The sequence below is a fragment of the Marmota flaviventris genome, chromosome 4 (assembly GCF_047511675.1).
Source record: "Marmota flaviventris isolate mMarFla1 chromosome 4, mMarFla1.hap1, whole genome shotgun sequence".
NCBI classification, from domain to species: domain Eukaryota; kingdom Metazoa; phylum Chordata; class Mammalia; order Rodentia; family Sciuridae; genus Marmota; species Marmota flaviventris.
In genome coordinates, this window is record NC_092501.1 from 15,731,053 (window position 1) to 15,758,017 (window position 26,965).

Genomic DNA, 26,965 nt, shown 5'->3' on the forward strand with positions numbered 1-26,965 from the left:
GAACCCACAATTCTGGGCTTAGACCCACAAGGAGCATCAGAGGGAAAACATCAGATCAGACCTCGGGATATAGCAAGAGCATCCCAGCCAAACTCAGATCATCACATCTAAAGTAAGGCACGGGGCTGGGGTCGTGGCTCTGTGGTAGAGCCCTTGCCTTACATGTGTGAGGCACTGGATTCAATCCTCAGCACCACATAAAAATAAATGAATAATACAAAGGTCCACTGACAACTAAAAAAAAAAAATTTTTTTAAAAAGTAGTCAAGCACAGCTGTCCCAAGAGTCACTCCATCAGCCCCCTACCCCAACCCCCACCCTCAACAGCACAGCAACTGACTGGCAATAACAGGAGTGGCAAAAACATCAAACTTCACTTACTTAACTTTTTAGCAGTTTTTTCATTTCAATAAATTTATTTTGATTAGTTGGATTGTTTAAAAGGAAGAGAAGAATCTGCTCATGTTTTTCAACCTATGGATGAAAAAGAAAACAGTAGTTTCATTTCTAAAACTGTTAAGAACATACATCTACTTAAAGGAAATTTTACCCACTTGTTTCTGCAACTGTGTACAGCAGCAATTCATCCTGTGCATCTTTTCTAAAAGAAAAAAAGAAAGCCATTAAGTAGTATCCAACAAGAAAAACCTAGATCTCAACAGATATCTATCTGCCCCTATGGCTGGGTTCCAAATACAGAGAACACAATCCACCCATCTGGGCTTCAATGTTTTATCTACTTCTTGTGACCAGGTATTTTTCTGTTTGTTTGTTTAACACAAATTAACACCCACACTGCAAGGGTCAGATCCTATCATCACCTATAGGGGACCTCTGTTGGGCAAGGACAGGTCTGCCAAACACTGTAGAAATACCAGGATAAGCCAATCCCAAACGTGAGTTCTCATTTTGAGTAGGATCAAAAGTGAACCTGAAGGAAGGCCTGGGCAGAATGTGAGACACTTCAAAGCTTAACTCCCAGAACAATGCTGCTGAGCTGCCCTATGGACTCCCTGGAACAGGACTGCTCCCACCAAGGTGGCCCCTGGGGTGGCAACGGAGCCCTTCCAAGGGATTTATGGAGGAGGTGGTGGTAGCAACTGTGACCACACAGAATGAGGAAGATCAGGTCAACTAAAGTGACCATCTCTGCTCCTGGTTACACTTACATCTGGTATTAATCACACCTGAAGAAATACCTGTATTTAAAGCACTTTGCTTTTTAGATGTGATGTTTTTTGCCAGCCCATACATCACCAGCTTATCAGCCACATTGACAGTACCATTCTCAGAACACTTCTCCACCGACACTGTATGAACATTCGTAATAATTCCTTTCACGGAAAGCATTACATTCTGATTCAACATGAAATTTTTTAGTAGCTCTATCATTAATTGAGAACAGCTTCCATTCAACTCCATCAGTCCTGGAAAAAAATTGAATTTTTTTTTTTTTTGGTACCAGGGATTAAACCTAGGAGTGCTTAACCACTGAGCCACATCCCAGCCTTTTTATTTTGAGACAGGGTCTCACTAAGTTATTTAGGGCTTCATTAAGTTGCTGAGGCTGGCCTTGAACTTGTGATCCTCCTGTCTCAGACTCCCCCAGCCACTAGGATTACAGGTATGTGCCATTGTACCCGATAATTTTCAAGTCCCTTTTTAAAGACTATAGTTAGATAAATTAGCTAAGGATAATAAACAAAAGGCTTTCTGACTTTGGCTGGTTTAGGTATTTTTTGATGTAATACTGCTATTGCATTAGAAAATTCAAATTTACTCAACAAATAATTATGGATGACCCCGAGCACTTATCTAGCCTTAGGGGGCACAAAACAGGAACAATGTTTGCTCTGAATGTTCCAATGGGGAACATCTTTATCCAGTGATAAAGAATTTCCCAATTCTTGAGCAAAACAGACTATAAGTCATCAATGTGATATTATCCATGAGGTTGCTGAGTAAAGAGACCAGGAATAAGAGTAAAAAGCTACTTTAAACATTTCAGTTCACTTTATTCAAATTCCAACTGGAGCTGGAATGCAGTAACCATAGTAAGACAGTCAGGAATGGTGTCATTTGCAATGCCTCCGGTCCCTAAGGAGAGCTGTGACAAGGCAGCAAGACCCTGGAAGAGGGGTCAGACCACCTTGGTTCATCTTGCCCCAGGCTCTTCTAGAGCTTTTCCAGAGGGGGTAAAACAATCTCTGAAACTCAACGCTCTGAAAATAAGCCATATAACAAAGACAGACCATCTGAGTATAGTTTTTGTGAGAGTTAAAAAATAAAGAATGTGAAATTTCTTTGAAAACTCTTGACATTTAGAACTTTGAGCAATTACTTAAAATACACAACTGATTCAAACTCAGAGATATGAAACAAAGAGAAAAACAATCTCACAAGACACACAAAGTGGAAACTGATTTATCTACCTTCAAGTGAACATTTAATGATTTGGAAAGGGAGCTCCAGGTGGCTGGCGGCAATTGGCTGCACTCTGGAAAGAGGCAGGGTTTCGATGTTCCCATAGTCTGCATAGAGCACTTTCACATTAGAGTCTGATATCCCCAGAACAACTGCACGGTACCAGAAATCATCACCTGAAAACAGAACAGACGCTTAGCTGAGAAGTTGAGTCAACAATCCCTCCTACCTCAGATGCCTTTTCATAAATTACATTCACATCACTTAAAAAATGCCAAGGTTTATGGTTAGAGTCCAGCTTTACCTCTATTCCTTCCAAGTCCTACTAAAAAGACAATGGGATTTTTGTTTTTAATCATAAGGACAGTGACCAAAAGAGAAACTCACATAATACCAGAAGTCTGGAAAACAGATGTATGAATGGAAATGATTTATCAGATCCATGGTAGCTCAGCCAAAGCTGGGGGTCAGGCAGTAGCCCAGTTTGTACCTCAAATCCTCAGACCCCAAGGCTTAATAACTGGTGCTATTCATTCAAAAGCAGGAGTAAAGATAGAGCTGAGAATGAGGCCATTATAATATCTATTTTTAAAGTTACTAAAAAGCTTTATGCTCACATGTTTTAATATAGCTTCACATACCTTTCTGAAATGGTTCCAGACAACTGCTCCTACAACTGTAGGAGACTAGAGATTCCTCTTCCAGAGAGACCATGTGGTGGGGAACGTGAGACTGAGCAGAGGAGGAAGAGTTTGCTAAGAACTGGAGCACTCCGGGCAGCAGACAACCAGCCCAGGTGAGAGCACGTCCAGCTGCCAACCCTGGCAGTGCCCAGTACAACGGCAGAGCCAGATCAACCTGCTCAAGACCGATAGTGGACCAGCTACTCAGAAAGAAATCCCCAAAGAACTGCACAGTTCCATCTTAGACATGTGAATAACAAGGGATCACCACAGAGTTGAAGAAAGCCTCTAATGTGCCACAGGAGCGCAAAAGAGACAAAACAGGACTTTGGAGAAACAATGAAAATTGAAAGAACAAAAGTAATATCCTTGGAGAAATGACACTCGTTTCTTAAAATAAGAACAGAACAGTATCAAACATGCACACACACACCTGAAAAATCAAAAGACACTGGAACTAGAAATGTGGTATCTGAAATGAAAATCTCAATGTGAAAAGCTGGAAGTTGAAATTGAGGAGGTCTCTTGAAAAAGAGAAAAGAATGAAAGAGAAAACCAAAACTGAGCAGAAGATTTCAAGTCCAACATTAGAAAACAAAAGAAGGGAATAAAAGCACTGATTCAGGAAAATTCAGAAAAACTGAAGTCCATGAATTTCTGGACTTAAGGTTCCACTGAGTGCCCAGTGCAAAGGTACAAACAAAGCACCACACCAAGCTGTACTGCGCATTTCAAATACAAGAGGAGGATACTGAAGGTTCCAGAGAGGATTAAAACTATGTACCAAGTTGGGAAAGTCTGGGATAATGTCTACCTTTTGATAAAAAACACCAAAGCTAAAACACAATAAAAGCAATGCTTTCAAAATTTCAAGGGGAAAATGACTTCTAATCTAGAATCACACCCAGACAAGCTATTAATCAACTGTTAAAGACTTTTTCAGGGTTGGGGATGTGGCTCAAGTGGTAGCGCATGCATGAGGCACTGGGTTCAATTCTCAGCACCACATAAAAATAAAATAAAGATATTGTGTCCACATAAAACTAAAAAATAAATATTTTTTTTAAAAAAAGACTTTTCAAACATAGGAGATAAGAAATTTATCTTACACACACCCTTTCTCAGATTCTGAAAGATAAGATCTACCTTAATACTGGAGTAAAATCAAAAGGGAAATAAGGTGAAAGCAATCAAGTTGAGCTGAGAGAAGGAGAAATCCAGTTAACAGAGGGGGAGTGCTGAAACAATCTTCAAAGATCAATGGGGAAGGGAAAACCTAAGAGGACAGCCACAGGCTGGAGGACAAGCAGCCTGGATAGGAGCAGGGCTGAAGATGTCTTGAGTGGAATAAAAGTTGATCACGTACACAAAGAGTTCTTGGAGGGAATTTATGCTAATACAGAGAACTGGAGATAGGGAAAGTATAACACATTAACAACAGAAGTTGCAAATGAGAACCAGAATCATGGATTACAGCATGGCTCAGCTCTTTATCAAGTCATCATAAATACTTATTTAACTAAAAATCACAACTTCTATTGGGAAGCAAAAGAGGGGAAGAGGGGTGGTGCAAATCCAGTTGTCATACAAAAGAAAACCAAAACTAGGGAGTGACTTCAGCAAGGTGAAAGTGTAGCAGGTTCGTGCCCTTCCCCACCAAAGCAACAATATGGTACCATCTAAGAACAGAAGTTCCCTTGGGACTCAGGCAGGTGGTTTTAAGACCCCAGGAGCCCAAGTCTGAGGAGGGTTGCTCTGGGAAGGCTGACCTGAGCCCCAGTCCTGCCACTGATCAAGAGCAGCCCTGTTCCCCTCTGAACTCAGCTCTAGCCCTGCTGGGCTGCCTTCTTGCCACTAGCCCCATCTGCCTGAAAAATGGCAGGAGCCATGCCCACCCAGGCCCTAGTAACAGACCCCACATGGACCCTAAAAGGTCTGGTAAACTGGCTGCAGTCCCACTTCACCTCAATCCTAGAAACAAGCCAGAATAGTGTTATTTGCTAGCAATGGCAATGTTAACATGAAATACTAAACATGAGTGGTTAAATAGACTATAATCAATCAGTCTTGACTTCCTGAGGCCATTCATTCTTCCTCCAGTAAATTCATATATTGTAAATTCTCATTATATATATATATATATATATATATATATATATATATATATATATATATATATATAGAAGGACTGTACATCCTTAATGTTACTGATCCACTATAGTAGAGTATGGTTACCTGTAAGTACTGACAGATTTGTGTAGTCTACCTATGTTATTGCCTAAAAATAATCTACAAAGCACAGAAATGCTGAATGACCAATATAGGAATTAAATTCACAACTCTGTATTTCTTCTCTAACCAAATGAAACATGCATTTAATATACCAAAATCTATAAAATCTCACAAAAAAGGGAACACACTAAACATTTTTCCTTTAATATTTTACCTAAAAGAAACTTACTTGTGTATTTGGCACAGCATGCATCTCCAATTCTTGGTCTGTAGGACAGATAGCTTTTCTGAGCATTGCAATATTCTAACAATTCAGCTGTCAATAAACAGAGTTTTTCTTGATTTTCTAAAAGAAATAGAAGCAATCTCTTGTGAAAAACTTTCCAATGCTATTACTAATAGTATATAAAAGAATACAAAGTCTAATAAAAATCCTTTGCATATTTAAAATACACACTATATACAAATATATAACAAATATTACACAAACATATTTATATATATATATATATGAGTGTTCACATGTGTGCATACGAGCATGTGTGTGGAGAGCTTGTACCAGGGATTCAACCCAGAAGTGCTCTACTATTGGGCTAAATCCTCCACCCCTTTTGAGACAAGTTTCTTGCTAAATTGCCCAGGCTGGCCTTGAACTTACTATGCCCCTGCCTCTGCCTTCTGAGAAGCTGGTATTGCAGGTGTGTGGCACTATGCCTAGTTACATTATATTTTCAAAATAAATGTATCTACTATTGGTTGCCTTTTGCAGAAGGAATGCAAAACTGGGAGGAGGTGTGAAAGAAACCTATGAAGGGCCCATTTCTTGATCAGGTGGTTACATTCATGTGTTCACTCCATGAATCTTATTAAGCTGTGTCTTTATGACAGTTAGGCGTATTTTTCAGTGTGCTATACTCAATAAAATCATCCTGAATGTTATTTCCAATTCATCATGCCATATGTGGTCAGGATCAAATAACCCTGAATCCCTGCTTTTTACAATATGGATTAAAGATGGTTTTTGTAATACTGGAGATAAATTTAAGAATTTATAGGTATTACTACAATTCTTTTATTGGTATTACTTCAATTCTAGGTCTGCCAATATGAAAGAAAAGTTTGTTTTTTTCAGCTTTTAATTATTTCAGTTTCAATTTATTTCAATGGACACCACCAATTTCAACCCAATTCACCTTCAGATACTAAGAATAATTTCACATACACTTAAGAGATCCTCAATTATAAACTTCCATGAAACAAAGAAAAGGAAATTAAAAATCACTTCAACATGCATTTTCTTCATGATTATCTCCAGTATATTTCAAGTTTCTAAGATATGACAAAATATGATTAAGAATTTATTACTAAGTCTTTCAATAAATTTTAAGTGGTTTTGGTTCAAACTCAAAGATTGGAGGAAGCAAGCTCAGTAAATACAATTCAGTATAGATAACATGATATTAAATAAAAAATTATATGATAATTAAGGGCACTGGTTTTAGTATAAAAAGCTGTAGATTTTTCAGGGCCAGGCCACTGACAGGGTGATAGATGCAGGATGCTCCCTTTCTATTCACATCTGTGCTTTGGGAACTAAACATGCCCTAAGTCGTTATGATCAATTCTTCCTTAAAAATCATCACCCACCTCTTCTTCCCTTCACTTCCTGAGGAGTTCACGATGATCACTTTCATTGCACAGCTTAAAAGAGGAAAATAAACATGTGTTGATCCATTTGGTTCCTTACCTGGCATCTCATCTGGGATGGCATAAAACAGGTTTGGGTTTATGATTTCTAGTATGCTTGCTTGCACAGTTTTATTTACTGGCAATTCTATAGTCTTCCAATTCTCTGCTGAAGAGGTGGCTGAAGTTATAAAACACAGGTCTTGCATTAAATGGATAAAATTCACTCTTCTCAGTAATTTGTTAGTTCAAAACAATCTGTTCATCAACTGTTGATTATCAGCATTCCCAAATTCCCAAAAAGAAAAATCTGTATTTCACAAAACAATCTATTCAATTTAAGGGATTATATGGACACTATTAAAAAAAAAAAGTTCAGTCTATAATGAGAATCCTTGAACTATTACACTCCTGAAGGACGTTTCTGTAGTATATTTAATATAATTCTTCAAATTTTCTCAAACTTTAAGGGATACATACCCATGAGATACACATTTACCTGATAACTAAAAAATGAGTACAATGTTTGCTCAATTAAAAATATTTCAATAAATATGGAGCTTAATAACCAATTATTAATCTATACTCACAAAGCAAATCTCTACAGGAAAACTGTGTAATTTAAGACAGAAGAATTTTCATAGCCTATAAAAACAAAGGCTAACACAAATTTAAATAACACATGATTTAAAAGGAGAAATGGAGAAATGATAATCAACCAAATTAAGTGCATGTAAGAATAGATCATAATGAATTCCACTTTATGTATAAATATAATGTACCAGTTAAAATAAATAATAAATAGATCAGAGAAGAAAGGAAGGGAGGGCAGGTGAAGTAAGAAATGAAATGGAACAGGGGCTGGGGTTGTGGCTCAGCGGTACAGCACTCGCCTAGAACATGCGAGGCACTGGGTTCAATCCTCAGCACCACATAAAAACATAAATAAAATAAAGGTATTGTGTCCAACTAAGAAAAAAATTTTAAAAAAAGAAATAAAATGGAACAAATCATGTCGTATGGACATATGGATACATCACAATAATCTCCACTATTATATATAATTATAATTTTAAAAAAGGGAAAGAAGTATTACCTTGAAGCCCCTGGGTGTCAATTTGATGATTACGATTATTAACAGGTCTATTATTTGGCATGTCCTTGTGTGGGGAACCAGCTTTTAAAACCAGATGTTCATTAATAAGAATATCACTAATTATTCTGGGATAGGAAGTGGAAAGATCGGTGAGTTCAACTCCCACCCCCTTTTCAGTGATTTCAACCACTCTGGCTTGGAGTTTTATCCCTGCAACACACATCTGAAATCTTGCTATGGTTTCTTTAGTCCAGTGTTTGTTTCTAGGCTGTATATCTGGAAAATAAGAACAGCAATAAAAAGAATCCAATGCATAAGCTGAATTTTTGCTTCCATAGTAGTAGCCAGGGATGGGTCCTTGCCATTCCATTCAGCAATTCTGAGTAACTGCTTACCCTGTTCAATTATCTATCTATCTATCTATCCATCCATCCATCCATCCATCCATCTGTAATTCAGCCATGGAGCTCCATCCATCCATCCATCCATCTATCTGTAATTCAGCCATGGAGCTGAATTACAGGTTCAGTTTAGAGGGCTTGTTAAAAACAGATTTCTGTCCAGCCATGAGGGCTCATGCTGTAATCCCAGTGGCTAGGGAGGGTGAAGCAGGAGGACTGAAAGTTCTTAGCCAGACCTGACTCAAAATGAAACATAAAAAGGGATTGGGATGTGACTCTGTGATTAAGCACCCCTGGTACCCCCCCCCCCACAAAAAAAAAAGAGAGAGAGAGAATTTCTCATTTAGTATGCTGCTAGATTTTGGGGCCAAATTTTAAAAAGCACTGGCATAAAAACATGATAATTAAGAACAATAATCTGAAACATACTTATTGGAAGGGATGGTAGAGCACTTGCCTAGCATGTGTGAGGCACTGGGTTCAATTTTTAGCACCACATATAATAAAATAAAGGTTCATTGACAACTAAAAATATTTTTTTAAAAAAGAAATATACTTATTGTATAGAAGGAAAACAGACAAAAGATAAGAAGACGATCATCTATGGTTTCTAACATATACTATTAACATTTTGAAATCCAAACTTCCAAAAAAGTAACTGGGACTTTAGGTGTGCACCACTGTGCCTGGCTGCTTCTAGTTTTTATGGAAAAACGTGTGTGTATTCACACCCACATACACACACATATCTCTAGGAAATGTTTATAAATCAGACATATGATGGTTCACATCATATGTGAACCATAATCCCAGCTACTTGGGAGGCTGAGTCAGGAGGACTGAAAATTCTAGGCAAGTCTGGCCAATTTAGTGAGATTCTGTTTCAAAACAAAAAGGGCTGGGCATGTAGTTTGGTGGTAGAGTGCTTGTCAACTAGCTCTTGCAAGGTCAGGGATCAATCCCCAGCACTGAAAAATAGTAACAGTGAATATAGGTATAATGCCAAGTACAGTTAAGAGCTTTATATTTTTATCTCATTTATTCTGAACAATTCTGAGGAAGGCAATATTCTTTTCTGGACAAGGAAATGAAAGCACAGAAAGTTTAAATAATTTGCATAAATGTCACAGTCATTAAGTGGCAGAGACGACTCTCTAGAGTCTGTTCTCTGCATCACATTGCTGTCCTGCATCTCTTTTTAAACTTGCTTTCTTCACTTACATCACAATCTTCCTGTTAACCATTTTGTTTCATTTTTATGACAGAATGCAAACACATAAATGGAACTTTGAATGTCTAAACATTAATCTATCCTCACAACAACCCTATAAAACAAGTACGATCACTAGCCATTATACAGATTATCATTTAGCCAACCTATTACTGATGCTGTTTTGCTATCAATAAAGCAGCAGTGTAATGTATTTCCTTAAGGCTGAACTTTGTGCCACTCCCAAAGTGCTTTGGGATAAATTACTAGAAATAAAGTTGCTAAATCAAAATTATGAACATTTGAGGCTCTTAAGGAATTCTGCAAAATGCCTTCAGGAGGCTCTTGTGTTTTCACTCCCGTCACTAGAAAGCAGCAGCCACCACCCTTGTCTGACATCAACTCCAGACATCCCTCACATAAAATGTTACAATTATAGCTGTAACTAATTAGAATGCTATATATCCTGAGTATTAGAAAACAGCTGATAAAAATTTTATTCTATACAAACCTGCTAACCAGCACTGTATCCCTTGAAATGGAAGTTGTAAAAATTTTGATGGTATCATTTGGAGTTCATCGGTAGTAACTTCCTCGGCGTTTCCATAATCTACAAAGTGTACTTTGACGTTTCCACTTGGTAAAATGTCCTTGACCAAAGCACGATACCAGTTACCATCGCCTGGATTTAACATAAAGTTGGTGATGTGCAACACTTCCCTTCTGTTAATGTCTGAAGGTTTTATCTTGGGGGGAAAATACCTTTACATAAAGTGCTAATAAGTCTGCTCTTTTCCCCAGATTTTCACTAAAAATCCCTAGACTCAGACTTTTCAAAATCCATTTTTAGAATTATCTTCAAAACTTTTGCAGTACCACAATTTTATATCTGATATAAAGATTTTATTCATAATCTAGCCAAAAAGCAGAACTGTGAAAGTGGAGGTAAAACTTGAACATTTTTGTTAATGATAAAGGCTTATAATACTTACTACTAATGGCTTAGATTGCTTTACCTGTTACTTGGCTAAATAATATTAAAAAGAATAGAGAAATTCTTGCAATCAAACTCTGGCAAATGTGTTCCAATGCATTCTTTTCAAAATTAACATCAACTGGTGGACCAGAACAAACAACCACCTTGTATTAAACAGCTCTTTTACTAACTTAATTTAATATCAGAAATTCTGGAAAGAAAAGCATTGAAATAATGTTTATCAAGGTTTTAGCAAGAATGTGTCATTTGGAGTTGCTAAAAGGAAAAACACTTGACATCTGAAGCACTCATTTAATTTTGGTTATGAGAAACATGCTTAAAAACTAGAAATAAAATACACACTAAAAATGAAAGCTGAAAGTCAAGAAATAAAAGATTCTAATAGTCAAAATGACAGCTTACCTGTAAAAAAAGCACAACAAGGTTGCCCTATTTCTGCCTTGAAACCATTCAGCAACTTCTGCTGGCAATATTCTGCTAATGATTTATTCAAATCATTGAGCTTCTTTAAAGCTAAAAATAAAACACATGTATAGCATTTAATACTAAAAATACCAACACAAATTTTCCTTTAAAGTCAGAAAATGTTTTGATCACAAAAACCTTTTTCAAACAACCATTAAGTGCACCAAATAATTTTTCTTACCAAAAAATTATTAAACAAAAAGTCATTGTTAATACTCTCAATCCAATACCAAGGACTTACTGGGCAGAGACACAATCCTAAAGCATTATCATCAGTATACCAACATGAGCTCTGCAGGTGACAGGAAACATGACATAAACCCATACATAAAGCTATATAAAAACTGTCCTGGAAAGAATAAACATAGTTATTAAATTGACAGCAAAGTTAATAGGTGCTGAGGAAGAGCTCATGAGCTCTTCCTGCTAGAGGCTTTACAGAGAAGTGCAGAACATTTGCTAGAAAGCAAAGTGTATTCCAAAAGCAGAAGCAGTTCTGAGACATAGTACAGAACTACAGAATCAGGCAACCAAAAACCATCTGATGAGGAGAAGCCTGGCAGAGCAGAGAAATAGAAAGGGGAGCCACCACAGAACAGCAGCAGCTTGAAGACACAGACCATGTAGCGTGTTAGAATGTAAAATAAAGCAGCAGTGAAGGGCCAGCTAAGTGGCTCTTACGTAACAAAGGCTCAAAGAAATGGAAATTTAATCATAACGAGTTTAGAGTTTTCACCTTTCAGGTTAGTCAAAATAAAAAAGTGTGAGGACTCTACATTGGAAAGGGTTTAGAACAAGGCACACTGTTGCTGTTCTAGGGCTCCTGGCCAGCCACATATCCTTTGACCCAAGGATCACAATTTTCGGAATCTGTCCCAAGGACACACTATTAGAGTACAAGGAGCATTTTAGTAATAAAAGCCTGGAAACTAATTCTTCATCCACATCTAGGTTAATTAAACTAGCATAAATCCACGTGATGGAAGACATGTGACCCTGACAAAGAGTGGAATGCAGACTAAACAGCAATGAGGTGTCCTGGGCTGGACCTGGAATACAGCAAGGATGAGAGGAAACTTGCAAGACACAAGTCTGGCATTCAGTTGCTAGTGACAAACTGCTGGTCTCTCAGTTGTAACAAATGCACCACAATCATGCACTGTGTTAACTACTAAGGTGTTTAAGTCACACTTAAGTATGAGAAGTGTGCAGGACCATACCACCTCTGCCCAATTCTCTGTAAATAATTCCAAAATAAAAAATGCATCAAAAAGAAAATCAATGGTGAAATCACTATGTGAACTTATTTACCAGATACAGTGGGAGAAAAGTAAAGTATGAAAGTGATTTACACTGTTTTATCAGTTAGGAATAAAGAATTAATGTAAGCATGAATAAAGTATTTCTGAAAAGACATTTAGAAAACTGAGGAAAGGAACTGGTAAATTCACTTTCCACTCTATACTCTTTACTAACTTTTGAGTTTTGTACCAACATGCTTATAAAATCACCTGTGAAAATAAATTAAACAGAAAAAATTTAGTTTTTCACTATAGGAAATAGTGGTCCCATCAACCAGGTGATTTTGAATGAAAGAATTACAAAACTCAGAAACCTCAGAATGGAATGTAAGTTATCTAGTTTAATGTCTGAATCTGACAGAGGATTTTAGAAAAGTTAAAAATCAATGCTGCCCATCAGAGTGGCTTAAACAAAAAGTGAAAATGCAAAGTAGTCTGTACAAATCCAGAACAATCAGAAATCTCTAACAATTGTCAAAATCACTTGGAAACTGGCATTCACTGCTTGAAGATGAAAACATGCATCCTCCTTATGACCCAGTAATTTCATTCCTGGGTATAGACTCAACAGAAATGCATGATTACCAAATTGTACTAGAATGTTCACTCCAATATCATTTTATAGCCCCAACTGAAAGCCAGGAGATATCCAATGGTAGAAAGGAATACCAGGCTGCAGTACAACGGAGCGTGGCATAGGCACAGCTACCGGCAACACCACTCTCACAGCATTAAAACCACACAAAACAAAGAAAAGCATGTATTGTATGATTCCATTTACATATAGTACAAAACAAGGAAAAACTAATTGATGCTATTAGAAGGTGGAATAGTGTTTCCTTTTGAAAAAAGAGAAGGGGCAATGATAAAAGGTGACATAAAGGAAACTTCTGGGATACTGGTAATGTTCTGTCTTGACTTAGAGATTAGCTATAGAGGTGTGCTGACCTTAGCTAGGCCAGAAGTACATACCTGTAATCCCAGGTACTTGGGAGGCTGAGGCAGGAGGGTAGTACAAGTTTGAGACTAGCCTGTCTCAAAATAAGATAAAGCTCAGTGGTAGAGCACTTGCTTAGTTTGTATGAGCCCCTGGATCCCATCCATAGCAATGAAAGTGTGTTGATCTTGTTATAATCATTATGCTATTCTCCTATGTGGGTACTTATCCACATGTAATATGTCAATAAAATCAATAATTACATTTAATTCCAAAAATGAATTTAGGAGACATTCTATGAAATCTATATTGGTTTAAATATAAAAAAGGTTAATAAAAGTAGAAACAATAGCTTAAGACAAATAAAAGCCCACCAAGTATAACCAAATCTCTCTTAGAAATACCAATTCTCATTTGGACCTTCTCAGAGAGCACTTTTATCATTAACAAACTCATAAATTATCATATATGCCAATGTATTTGTAAAAAGAAATAAACAAGAGCAGCCAACTTACCATTCTCTCTAAGGACATGGCAATAAAATTCTCCAGGATTATACATCATGCAGACCACAACATCTACTGTTTGGTCAACAGCAAGCTCAACCCAAGTCCACTTCAATGGATTTACTTCTTCTATACCCAAGGGAACTGTAAAAGTAATCAAAGATTTTGCACAAGAAATGAACAGAGTTGGGGGAGGCTGTGGCAGGAAATGGGTTGCTGAGAAATCTGCTGTGGAAGAATTAAATTTTCACCGATATTATGAGTGACTTTACAGGAAAGTTAAGCTTAAAAAGCCAGTTTCATAGCTGGGCCAATGGCACATGCTTGTGATCCTAGAGACTTGAGAGGACGAGGCAGGAGGACTGCAAGTTCAAAATCAACTTGGGCAAAACCCTGTCTGAAAATAAAAAATAAAGGGCTGGGGAAGTAACTCAGTGGTAGATGCCCTTGGGTTTAATTCCCAGTACCAAATAAATAAATAAGGGGGAAGACAGGCACTCAACACTCACTCTTAAGCACAAGAACCCACCAGCAGAACCACCTGAACTCCAGCACAGACGCCAAACCTCACAGACACTTCACTTACCACTGCCACTGGCTTTTTTCATGCCACTGGGTTTATCTGTCGCCATCTCCTTTTCCTCCACAGCAAAGCCTGCCTCTACAAGAGCTCTGGTGACACTGACACTGGGTGTCAGAGACTTGTCTGTGAGTTCCACCAGGGAGCTATTTTCCAACCTGTCTACCACTCTCACAGTGACCATTTTGTTCTGTACAATTTTTTTCATGAGACAAATAGCTTCTGGAGTCCAAATTCCTAATGATGGCTTTACTCCTAACAAAGAATTTTTTAAATGTTAGAATGATTCCTGAAACCAATATTTTGACATTTCTCGTTTCCACAATTTAAATTTAAATCTATGGCAAGCACTGGGACTAAATAGTACAGTACTGAGCAAAAGGATTTTCTAAATATGAAAATTATAGAATTAAGAAAAATCCCCCAAAGCTTCTATGCTTCTGTATTAAAAAAAAAATCATAATTCCCATTGATACAAAATGTCCAGAATGTACAACCAAAGAAATGAAAAGTTGTGCTGCAATTGTATACAATGAATCAAAATCCATTCTGCAGTCATATATATTTATTTTAATTACGTATATATGACAGAATGGATTTTGATTCATTGTATACAACTGCAGCACAATTAATTTAAAAGTCTAGAAAAGCAGATTCTACAAAGACATAAAATACAGTAGCTATTGTCTGGGAAGCAAGGCTTAGTAGTAAAACAGGCACAGAGATCTCACTGGGGTTATGGAAATGTTCTAAAAGTGGAGCACGGATCATGGTGGTGGCTGCACAACTTGGTCAAGTTACTAAAATTTAAAATTATTTAACTAAATTTGATAGTGTATAAATCATACCTAAATACAGTTATTAAGAAAATCATAAACAAAATTATAAAAAAAAAAACCCAAGAAGAAACATTGATCTCATATTAACACATGCAACATCTACAGCACAAGTCAGTACTGAAAGGTTGCTTACAAATCAATACTGGTGAGGTTCTGCCTAAGTCAATTCATAAAACACAAGAGCCAAGTCATTTACAAAAAGAGTTCAACTTCTGGTATTGAAGAAGGCTGAAATAGTTTAGCTTTTTAACTTATCAGAATTGGCTAAGGTGATATAATATAAATCTATCTCTGTGGTGCATGAATGTGTAAAGAAATTCACTCTTGTGCTTTTCTGGAGGCTGCATAAACTACTTCCACCCTTCCTGGAGGAAGATGCACATGTGAAAAGCAGCACACTCACTAACACCCCCAATCGACCTGGGGGAGCTTGTCCTAAAAGAAGCATTTGCAATATAATTACATTGTGCAACATACCCCAAGGAAATAATCTTGGATATAATGCAAAATGTAACCAAAAGAACACTACTAACAACAAAAGCTTGGGAACACCTGATACTGTATACTAGTTAAAATATGGTATACTTGAGTAAAGTTGCTGGAGCCAATTTACTGATCTGGAAAGAAACCCCTAATCTCAATGAGAAAAATAACATGTATAGTAACAATTCCTAAGCATGTAATCATAACTTTCTTATTGTTTTGGTAAGCATGTTTTCCCTGCCTCATGTTTCAATTTTCATCTTTAGGGTTTAATATTTTAAGGGACAGAATTAAAATGTCATACCTGCCAGCACACACTTGATAGCTTGCATTGGCAATTCCAATAACTTTGGAATTATGGGACAAAGTCTTGTTAAACTAAGGATTTCAAAGTTTCCATAATCAACATAGCCAACGAGTACAGATTCTTCAGAAGCATAGGCCAGAACGGAGGCACGGTACCACTGGTCATCCTCTGAAACAAAGAGAGACTCAGTCTCAAATAATTTTCTAATGAAGATAAAAATAAAAACTCCCCACATTAGAGATGGTCATTTGTAAGTTTTACTTTAACAGAATAACAAGCTTTACTGAAAAATGTCTGCTTACTAAACATTGTCCGTTTTGCTATCTGAAGTCTTCAGTTCCTAAAATGTAACCTTTATTAATAGCTTGCTAATTAATCATATGCTATCATTATTTACTTATGTGCCTTATCTCTTCAGTGGACAGCTCAGTAGTACAGAGTGCATGTCCTGATCATATGAATCCCCAGGTCTTGATCAATACCATTTGCTAAGGCATTCAGCAGGGCTAGTTCTAGAACACCAACAGTATGAGTCAACTGGACTCCACCAGCCAAACAACTCATGTTCTGGGGGCTGCCCTGTTCTTGCCCCTCTCCTTCCATGAGGCAGCAGGGCCTCCCTCAATGACAGCAACAGAAACAGACTATGACAAGGCAAGACTGCTGCAGCTGCAGAGGCTGCACACAACAGCTCTAGGCTTCCAGACCTCGTGCTATCCCAAATAAAACTGGCAAAGACACGAATGTGTGTGTCGGGGGAGGGTGGGTCCCTACGTCCCATATTTATGTAAATGGAACTATCTAAACCAATTTCCAAACACTAAATAATAATAAGAACATCCTTTGTATCCACCCCTTTGATGCTCACGGGCTCTCGCCCTCACACTATCACACCACACTTTTTTGATCCAGTTTAACTGGATGTATTTATAAATGTAACTGGCACACTTTAATACTTAAGCTTCAAATGTAGCTAATCAGTGTGAACCAATGTTTCTGTTTCAGTTGTTTTACTCAACTATAAGTAAAACTTTCAATGATGCTCTTTCCTTACCTGAGAACCGAGCACAACATATATCACCAATGGTTGGATAAAAATCAGAGCGTGGAGATGCTTGACCGCAGTACTCACTGAGCGCCGCCTGAAGTTCGGCAAGCTTATCTGCAGATAGATCACATCTTCAACAACAGATAAGGTACAGTTTAAATTTATTTTTGCATGTTGAGTCTCATGAAGTTTATTATTATGATACAACCAATCAAGACAATTTACTTACGGCCACTTTGTAATTGTTGACAAAAGAAGTCTTCTGGTGTTTGAATGTGGGCAACCACACCACAGAACTCATCACCCACATTTACAGTTAGCACCTTGGGGATTAGGTCACTTCTGTCTACAACAATTTTATTTTCAGCTGTTATTTTTCCAATATCTTCAGGATCGCCTTATCAGAAAATACAAAAATAAGTCATTTTGGTTTCATTAAAAGTTTAGAAAAAATATGCACACTTCAATCATTTTTAAAAAGAGAACATGAGTATGACTGGGCAAGGTTCCTCAAGATGGTAGTATGAGAGCCCATGGTATTTATCCCTTTGAAGATGGATGGATGAAGCCAGTTTCCTACATCACTCAAAGTTAGACTAGGACCAAGAAAATTAGTGGCATAAAAAGAAAATTCAGATTTATTGAAAGGGTCTATAAATAGAATCTTTACATTAACTTTAGAGTCCAAGAATATATAACTGAAATAGGCTCACATGATGAAGTAGAAACACACCTGTGTAGGACCCATTCTATAATTAAATGATAAATACCATAGGAAACAATTATTATAAGAAAATTAATTTTGAAATAAAAATGTCTAAAATGCACTAAACAGTTAAAAAAAATGAACAAGTAACATAGGTGTCAAGTCAAGAGAAATAAATCAGAACTGACTGAAGAGTTTGAAGGAGAAAAGGGTTGAGCACCAGAAAAATAACTTAGAACATAAGAAAATTATCAGGAATGAAAAAAGCACATGGCCTACAAAATTCCAAGTTCTCAAGGAATGTGTCTTCAGGATCAAGACTCAGAAATCTCATGATACCACCAACATACCAGAATCCTTAAAGACAAAATACTGCTTTAAGGAGCTAAGAAGACACTATTCAGACCGAACTATGGTCAGACTCATTGTTTTGACTCAGAAATATGAGAAAATAGTCATCTAGAGTACTGCAGATCTGCCAAGGAAAACAAGTGTCGCCAGGCACCTAGGCAGCCCAACTCTGAAGACCAAGGGGAAATGACTGACCACAGAAGTGGAGGGAACATGGTGCCTAGTGCCTAGGAATGAGTTCCTAGTGCATTATAAGGATATCTGAAGTTATGTCAGAAATCCCTTTGAAATGGATAATTGGCGCCAAAAATTAGCCAAGATAAATTCAATGACCTCAACTATAAAAGGTAAGAGAGAAACTGAAAGAAACATTTTTCAGAAAAAAAATCAAAACATAGGGAGGAGGCAAGAGCAAAACTCAGCAGCGGGAAGAATGAACCACTGCCCTGTGGATTCACAGGAAAAGACGAATGGTGTGAGGGGAAGGGCACTGCCCTGGGGTGAGGGCCTACGTTTGGGCTCCACATCCTCCTGTCTTAGGTAACCTGCTGCGTCTGTGTCCTCACATTTATTTATTTAGACACAATATCTTTATTTTATTGATTTTTTTAGTGTGGTGCTCAGAATCAAGCCCGGTGCCTCACACATGCTAGGTAAGCGCTCTATCTGCCACTGAGCCACAACTCTAGTCCTGCGGCGTCCTCACATTTAAACAGGAATCCTCTTGATGGCCTCGTTCAGCTGTGCGAGTCCATCAGAAGGTCTTCTCAGGGTATTTGGTGGGTTTTTAAGTTATATATTCAACATGAAGGATGTCATGCTAAATAATGGAAAGAGGCTATTAAATAAGTAAAAGGCTGTGGTCCATGCTCCTTGGAAGATCCAGGTCTTGGAGGACACAGATGATGTTCACATCAGGAGTGACAACGTGATCAATACCACAAGGGAAGGGAGGCTATCCAGGGGCTGCTCAATCACAGACACAGACACCCTAAGTGGAGCCAGGCACAAGAGCACTTCAGCAGAAGGGAGGCAAATGTACATGGAGTCCTCAGACCTGGCTCCTCTTGACTCTATGGCAATGGGGAAAGAGGAGGTTGAAAGCTTCTCAACTGGGCCAGGCATGAAGTGGCAAGACAGAAGTAGAGGCTGGATTCTGTGCTAGGATCAAAGCTATATTCTTAAGAAAGCTCAAATTCTTAAGAAAGTTTGATAACATCTCCTCTCTTCCTCTTTTTTTTTTTTAAATTTATTTTTTAGTTGTAGGTGGACACAATACCTTTATTTTATTTATATGTGGTGCTGAGGATCGGACCCAGTGCCTCACGCATGCTAGGCAAGCGCTCTACCACTGAGCCCCCCAGCCCCTCTTCCTATTTTTTTTTTTTTCTGGTTCTGGGTATTAAACCCAAGGTCGTGCTAAGTTCCTTAGGCTGGCTTTGAACTTGTGAACCTCCTGCCTCGGTCTCCCAAGCTGCAGTGGCACCCAGCTCTGCTTATCTTCTCTAACTTCCAAGTCTTTCCCCCATACCCACAAAAACCACTGGAGTAACAGGGGTCACGACTCCAGATCCTCTGACCCTTCCATTCCCCATCACCTGATCACTGTTCCCTAGACCTGTCTACTCTAGCTAACCTCCCAACTTCTGCTCCCTTATCCTATGGTCAACTCCTCAACGGTAGACTCCAGCCATACCTATTTTTCATTTTTTTTTTCAGGCCAACATACTCTTTTATATCTTGAGGCCTTTACATATGTGTGCTTTCTTCTAGGAGCACATGCTTCACCACTAGAACCTGATACTTCCTGCTCAGTGTGGCAGCACTTGAAGGTTTCTCTCCAAGTCTTGGTGAGGTACCCTTCCTAGGGGCTCCTCCGTGTCTGTCTGTACCAACCATGAAGGCACCTCCATGATACCATAGTGAAGCAAATACCTGTCACTGGATTTCTTTGTTCCTTCTAAGCATCTGATAAAGCAGATGACGCCCCTACCCCAGAAGCATTTACCCTTCAGTTTCTCTGGCCAACTTTCCCCCATTCTCTTCTCACCTTTTCCACCACACCTTCTCACTATATTATAGACTCCAGATTTACCTTCCTCATTATTTTTCCTCACCATGCACCACCAACACTTAGTTTCAACCATTACTACCACTCTACCATTGTTTGGTTTTCTCCTCTAGATGACAAAGAATTACTGAAAGCTTTTTAGCAGGGCTGTTGCCCTGAGATTTGTGTCTTAGGGATACCACATGGGCAAGTACCAAGAGAATGGACAGGAGAAAAAAGACATTATTAGAAGGCTGCTTCCACTAACCACGAATGAGGAGGATTCCTGAATTAAGGAAATGGTAGCTAGAACAGAAAGGGGGAAAACGACATATTTGGACAGAAGAATCAACAAAGACAGGGCAAGGGATGGAAGACTAAGGGGGAAGGCAGACTTCAGGATGAGTCAGGTTTGTCTATGTGGCAGGATGTGTCAAATCATGAATCTGGCATCACCTCTGGATGCATTAGCAAGAGGCAATGAATCATGTCTACACTCAAAGTAATTAGAAAGGAACAAAGTAAAGGAAAAACAGGCTATAAAGAGACACATAGCGTTGGGGTTGTGACTCAGTGGTAGAGCGCCCACCTTGCATGTGTGAGGCACTGGGTTCGATCCTCAGTACCACATAAAAATAAAGATATTGTGTCCAACTGCAACTAAAAAATATTTTAAAAAAGAAACATATGCCTAGGCAATGAGAAAATAAAATTCTGAGGATAAAATTTCTTGATCTGTTTAAACTAAATGAAAAACCACACACATGTAAACAAGAAGTAAAAAATAAACACAGAATTTTAAAGACCTACATATTATTGATAGGAATACCCAAATAAAGAAAAGTACCAAATTAAACTAAGGAAATGTGAGCTAAAAAGTCCTCAGCCTAAAGTGTCATATTTAATACTTTCTAATAATGATAATTACCATGTTAAGGATTAATCTAGATACAGAGAAGGAGATTGGCAGGGAAGACTGAGATTGGAAATATTACTAAATGAAAAATACCATCCTTATAGTTTACAGAAGGACTGTCACCGTTACTATTCAGTGTGGGCAGTGCTACAGTCCTGCCTTTTTGATTTAGAAGAGAAGAAGCTCTTCAATAACTGAAGCCACTACATATTCATATTCATCTGAATACTCACTTTGATCTGTGCTTTGCTTCTTAGAATTTTGTCCTTTGGGTTTCAAACCATATCCCATTTCTACAAGCACATGGTCTAAAAGTTTTCCTAAAAAGTGATTAAGAACATATCTCTATTGAGACACTGAACAAAGCATTAAAAATAAACAAGTTAATAACATAATGCAGAGATTACAACTATTAACACATGGTATGTTTTACCAGGTCACTTGCTATGGGCAAGACAGTTTAGCAATGTCCAGTTTTAAAAATTGAGATAAAATTCCCATAGTTGCACAATGGTAAATTGAATGAAAAGATTTCTCAGTTACTACAAGAATGCTTACAATAACCACTGTTTATGAGAAAAAAATAAGACATAAGACTACTTTTTCTCAGACTGACAGTCTGGCTGAAACAAGGGCTCGTCAGCACTGACATGAAGCTCAGTTCCCTGAAATAACAACCAAGAGCTGAAATCATAACATGAAATATACATAACAAGCAACAAAAGATTTTATACTAAAGTTCAACAGATTAACTGCATTTTCTGCCAAGTCACCCATGTCATAGTCCATAAAAGCAGAGGGAAAACCAAGAGGCAACTGCATGCAGACTGACAGAAGCCACTTCCCAAACTGCTACGGAACTCCATCCACAGTGCCTCCTTGCCACAGTTCACACACTGCACACTAGTGAACGCAGGACTGGGGGGCAGATGAGGATGAATGGATTCAGTGATAAATTCAGGAATTTCAGCAATGAAGGAGAAACCAAGAGCAAACATCATAACGGCTATACTAACAGGAGAATGACATCATCCCTATTCCCATGTTGTCCAACCTGGCCTTTTAAATCACCCAATTCTATGAATTTGTGCCATGTCTTTGATAAACTGCCAATCCAACCCCCCATTTTCAGTCACAATCTGAATGACTCCAGAGAGGAGTTTACTTGGCTTCACCTTTGTGGTTATATTTCTTCTCCAAGTGACAGGTGGGGACTGAATAAAATATTAAATCCTTAATTTAAAAAGAAAACTCAGATCTTACCTGAATTTTGTAGCATGACATCTACAGCATAGGTAACCACTTCCTCATTCAAGATGTCGACAATCTTTATAGAGCAGAACTGCTCCATGAACAGTGATTTAATAGTTTTGATACAATCATTGCTCCAATTCCCCTCTGCTGGTACAACACCAGCCACAAAGCACTTTATGGCCTAAAAAATTTTATGCAAGTTATTAGTACGAATGAATTTTATAAATAAAATTTCTAATTATTTTTTTTAAGCATTTTAATAAAAACGATGCTTTCATATTAAAAACTTAGCAAAAGTCTAAGTAGTAACCAGATAAACAATTTTAGGCATGACTGTATTTGTTTCTCTTGGTACTTCTGTTCTTAAAGCTAACTTTTGGTACCTGAAGCTTGAGAAATTCATTCAAGAATAACGATTAGACTTCAATTATAAAAAAAATTTGGGGGGCTGGGGATGTGGCTCAAGCGGTAGCACGCTCGCCTGGCATGCGTGCGGCCCGGGTTCGATCCTCAGCACCACATACAAAGATGTTGTGTCCGCCGAAAACTAAAAAATAAATATTAAAATTCTCTCTTCTCTCTCTCTCTTTGAAAAGAAAACTTAAAAAAAAAATTTGCTACTTTCAAGTAATAGATAGAAAAAAAAGTTTGTAAACACCAGATAGGTAAGATGTGCCTAAAAGTTTTTTTTCCTGAGGGACTGCTTAACTAAATGAGGGATAACTGAAGTAGAGCCTAGGGGTGTTCATATACATAGTAGAAAATATTACAATAAGTATGAAATCTTGGCAGAACAGAAGCAAGCATTAAACATGAAGAAACAGCTCCCTGGGACACTGATGGGAGTTTAGAAAGTAAAAGACTCACACAAGGAGGAAACAAGTCAATGTTTCTGTTTAGTTGGTGAATTCTGTTTACTGGAATTATTTCTTCATTTCCATAATCAATATACAAGACTTGTACCTTCTTCTGTAGCACATCAACATCTTGTATTATCACTCTGTTCCAGGTCTGGAAAGGAAATATAATGGAATTTTGCTTCCAAATAGCATTCCACATTCTCAAAGAACCTCTGTATTAATCAACAGACCACATAAATGAAAGGCTCCTCTTCTGTTCAGAGGCACTCAAAAACTCAACTTTAATGTCTACAAATCTTGCTAAGAAATTTTTAAAATCATCTAATTAGGACACTTTAATATTCACAAGTATTCCTAAGGCTATTCCAGCCCAGCAGACTATACACTGATGTCTCAGCCACACAAATAACCACAAACTCTAAGATCAGCAACCACTTAGGAACCAATAAACAGAGGAGAAGGTTAGGGCAGGAGGAAGTGTAGAGAACAGAGCAGGGAACAGAGAGGAAGAGTCTAGCTGTGAGCCATCCCAGCCTTCACCAGCTCCGGTGTAGACAAGGTGGGACAACCAATGTCAGTTAGGACATTTTACTGAATAATTCATTTCATCACAGGTTACCTGATCAACTGTGTACTTGGCAACACAAACTTCCCCCTTAATCGGAATATAATCTTCATCTTGCACCATATTTGCATATGTTTCTTTTAAACCTGCAGAGAGCTGGTTCATGTAGTCTAAAACTTCTGAAGAATATAACTGGACATAAAAGTCACTTGGGTGTCTGAATTCAGTAACTGTACCCTTTCAAAGACAGAAAAGATAATAATTCACCAGGAATAAAAACAAATGTGAATTTCTTAAAGCTTCAAAACTCAGACACAAAAAGTGTCATAGTTTTTGTAGTCTTTAATAATTTAATTGGATATTTTATAGCTACTATATGCACTCAATTTAAAAATAGGAAATGAAATAAAAATCTATAGTCCTGGATCTATGGCAATTAAAGAAAAAATACCTTTATTTCCATGGTTTTCTTGAGTTGTAGACTTCTCAAGTCAGAAAACATTATTTTCTCAGTACCAGTGGCTATTTCTTTAGTAACCCCAAGTGGACAGTCACTCTGGTTTGAAAAACACAAAAGAGTTATTTACAAGCATGTCTGTTAACGACATTGTAGCCACTAACAGCTGGACTCATAGTCATATAAACCTAATTCTTAGGCTTAAGTAACAGAGAACAGAAATAGGGATGGCCTCGAAGAGCTGCTGAAACTCATTTTGTACAGACAGCATACACAGCACAGGGGTCACCCAGAATGAGGGCATCACAGGGAAGATAATGTTGAATTCATTAAAAAAAATAAAAAGGTAGAAGTGCTATTTTTAATTGTAAATGAAATTTATAGTTTTAATTTATAAATGTATACTTGTTAATGTTTTTGTAAGAATAAATATTTGAGAAGGTCAAAAAAGATAATAATTCACCAGGAATAAAAGCAAATGTGAATTTCTTAAAGCTTTAAAACTCAGACACTCTTTTTTTCAAACTAGAGGCTAGAAGGAGCTACAGAAACCTAAATTGTAGCTTTTTTTGTTGGGGGGGGTGTACTGGTGATTGAACTCAGGGCACTACTGAGCCACATCCCCAGCCCTATTTTGTATTTATTTAGAGACAGGTGCTCACTGAATTGCTTAACACCTCGTTGTTGCTGAGAGTGCAACAGCGAGGTGTTAAGGGGTTCTGAACTTGCGATCCTCCTGTCTCAGCCTCTCTAGCCGCTGGGATTACAGGCATGTGCCACCGTGCCCATTTTAAAACTTATCTTTAAATATGAGTTGGAAACATACACTGGAGAAAAGATAGCCTCTTCAACAAATGATGCTGGGAAAACTGGAAATCCATAAGCAGCAAACTGAAATTAAACCCCTGTCTCTCACCATGCACAAAACTCAACTCAAAGTAGATCAAGGAACTAGGAATTAAATCAGAGACTCAGTGTCTAATAGAAGAAAAAGTAGGCCCAAATCTCCATCATATCAGATTAGGCCCCTACTTCCTTAATAAGACTCCTATAGCATAAGAATTAAAATCAAGAATTACTCCTTCTCAGCAAAAGAAACAATCAGTGAGGTGAAGAGAGAGCCTCCAGCTTGGGAGCAAATTTTTACCACTTGCACATTAGATAAAAGCACTAATCTCTAGGGTGTACAAAGAACTCTAAAAGCTAAACACCAAAAAAACCCACAAATAACCCAATCAATAAATAGGCCAAGGAACTGAACAGACACTTCTCAGAAGGTGATATATAATCAATCAACAAATATATGAAAAAATGTTCAACATCTCTAGCAATTAGAGAAATCCAAATCAAAACTACTCTAAGATTTCATCTTACTCCAGTCAGAATGGCAGCTATTATGCATACAAACAACAATAAGTGTTGGCGAGGATATGGGGGATGAGGTACACTCATACGTTGCTGGTGAGACTGCAAAATGGTACAGCCAATCTGGAAAGCAGTATGGACATTTCTTGGAAAACTGGGAATGGAATCACCTTTTGACCCAGCTATCCCACTCCTTGGTCTATACCCAAAGGACTTAAAAACAGTATACTACAGGGACACAGCTAAATCAATGTTTATAGCAGCACAATTCACAATAGCTAAACTGTGGAACCAACCTAGATGCCCTTCAGTGGATGAATGGATAAAAAAATGTGGTGTATGTACACAATGGAATATTACTGGGCAATAAAAGAATAAAATCATGGCATTTGCAGGTAAATGGATGGAGTTAGAGGAGATAATGTTAAACGAAGTTAGCCAATCCCCAAAAACCAAATGCTGAATGTTTTCACTGACATAAGGAGGCTGATTCATAGTGGGGTTGGGAGGGGGAGCATGGGAGGATTAGATGAACTTTAGATAGGGCAGAGGAGAAGGAGGGGAAGGAAGGGGGAATGGAGGTAGAAAAGATGGTGGAATGAAATGGACATCATTACTCTAAGAACATGTATAAAGACACAAATGGTGTGAATATACTTGTATACAACTAGATACACGAAAAATTGTGCTCTATATGTGTATTAAGAATTGTAATGCATTCTGCTGACATATATAACAAATTAGAATAAATAAATTAAAAATAAATATAGTTGGACACAAGGTTTTCAAATTATAAATGATTCAGCTCCTATAGTTATTTAAAAAGGAGAGAGCTAGTAAGAGGAAGAAAATTCTCCTTACACAGAAACCCTACAGGGTTTGTTCACAGCTGGGACCCGCAGGTGCCAACTAATTAGGGCTCCTCTACTAATCTAAGTGATTTTGCACTGACACAGTCATCCCAAGAACTTTTGGGGAGAAAGACTGTAAATAAAAAATTATCACACACCTCCACTACCAAATTCATCAAATCCCATCATTAAAGCAAGTGGATTTAATAGGAAATTTTTGTTTTTAAACATTAGTGGACACTGGGCACAGTGGTACAAGCCTGTAATCCCAGGAGCTTGGGAGACTGAGGAAAAATGATTTTGAGTTCAAAGCCAGCCTCAGTAAAAGCAAGGCGCTAAGGAATTCAGTAAGACTCTGAATGAATGAAATACAAAACAGGGCAGGGGATGTGGCT

The 26,965-nt window shown here is 37.8% G+C and overlaps 1 protein-coding gene across 1 annotated transcript in view; it reads right to left on the minus strand.

The window, feature by feature from the left end:
- Positions 1 to 26,965, minus strand: part of Tdrd1 (tudor domain containing 1) — a 41,016-nt gene that overhangs the window by 2,798 nt on the left and 11,253 nt on the right. Inside the window, exons 6-24 of the mRNA XM_071610884.1 lie at positions 24,349 to 24,453; positions 23,952 to 24,134; positions 23,340 to 23,483; positions 22,482 to 22,653; positions 21,452 to 21,538; positions 17,425 to 17,592; positions 17,202 to 17,309; positions 16,145 to 16,315; positions 14,531 to 14,773; positions 13,948 to 14,082; positions 11,132 to 11,242; positions 10,244 to 10,414; positions 8,122 to 8,397; positions 7,087 to 7,206; positions 5,569 to 5,685; positions 2,433 to 2,600; positions 1,200 to 1,427; positions 555 to 601; positions 382 to 474 (exon numbers count right to left, since the gene is read on the minus strand). Of these exons, the coding sequence (XP_071466985.1) occupies positions 382 to 474; positions 555 to 601; positions 1,200 to 1,427; positions 2,433 to 2,600; positions 5,569 to 5,685; positions 7,087 to 7,206; positions 8,122 to 8,397; positions 10,244 to 10,414; positions 11,132 to 11,242; positions 13,948 to 14,082; positions 14,531 to 14,773; positions 16,145 to 16,315; positions 17,202 to 17,309; positions 17,425 to 17,592; positions 21,452 to 21,538; positions 22,482 to 22,653; positions 23,340 to 23,483; positions 23,952 to 24,134; positions 24,349 to 24,453 (2,847 nt within the window). The remainder of the gene's footprint in view (positions 1 to 381; positions 475 to 554; positions 602 to 1,199; positions 1,428 to 2,432; positions 2,601 to 5,568; positions 5,686 to 7,086; positions 7,207 to 8,121; positions 8,398 to 10,243; positions 10,415 to 11,131; positions 11,243 to 13,947; positions 14,083 to 14,530; positions 14,774 to 16,144; positions 16,316 to 17,201; positions 17,310 to 17,424; positions 17,593 to 21,451; positions 21,539 to 22,481; positions 22,654 to 23,339; positions 23,484 to 23,951; positions 24,135 to 24,348; positions 24,454 to 26,965) is intronic.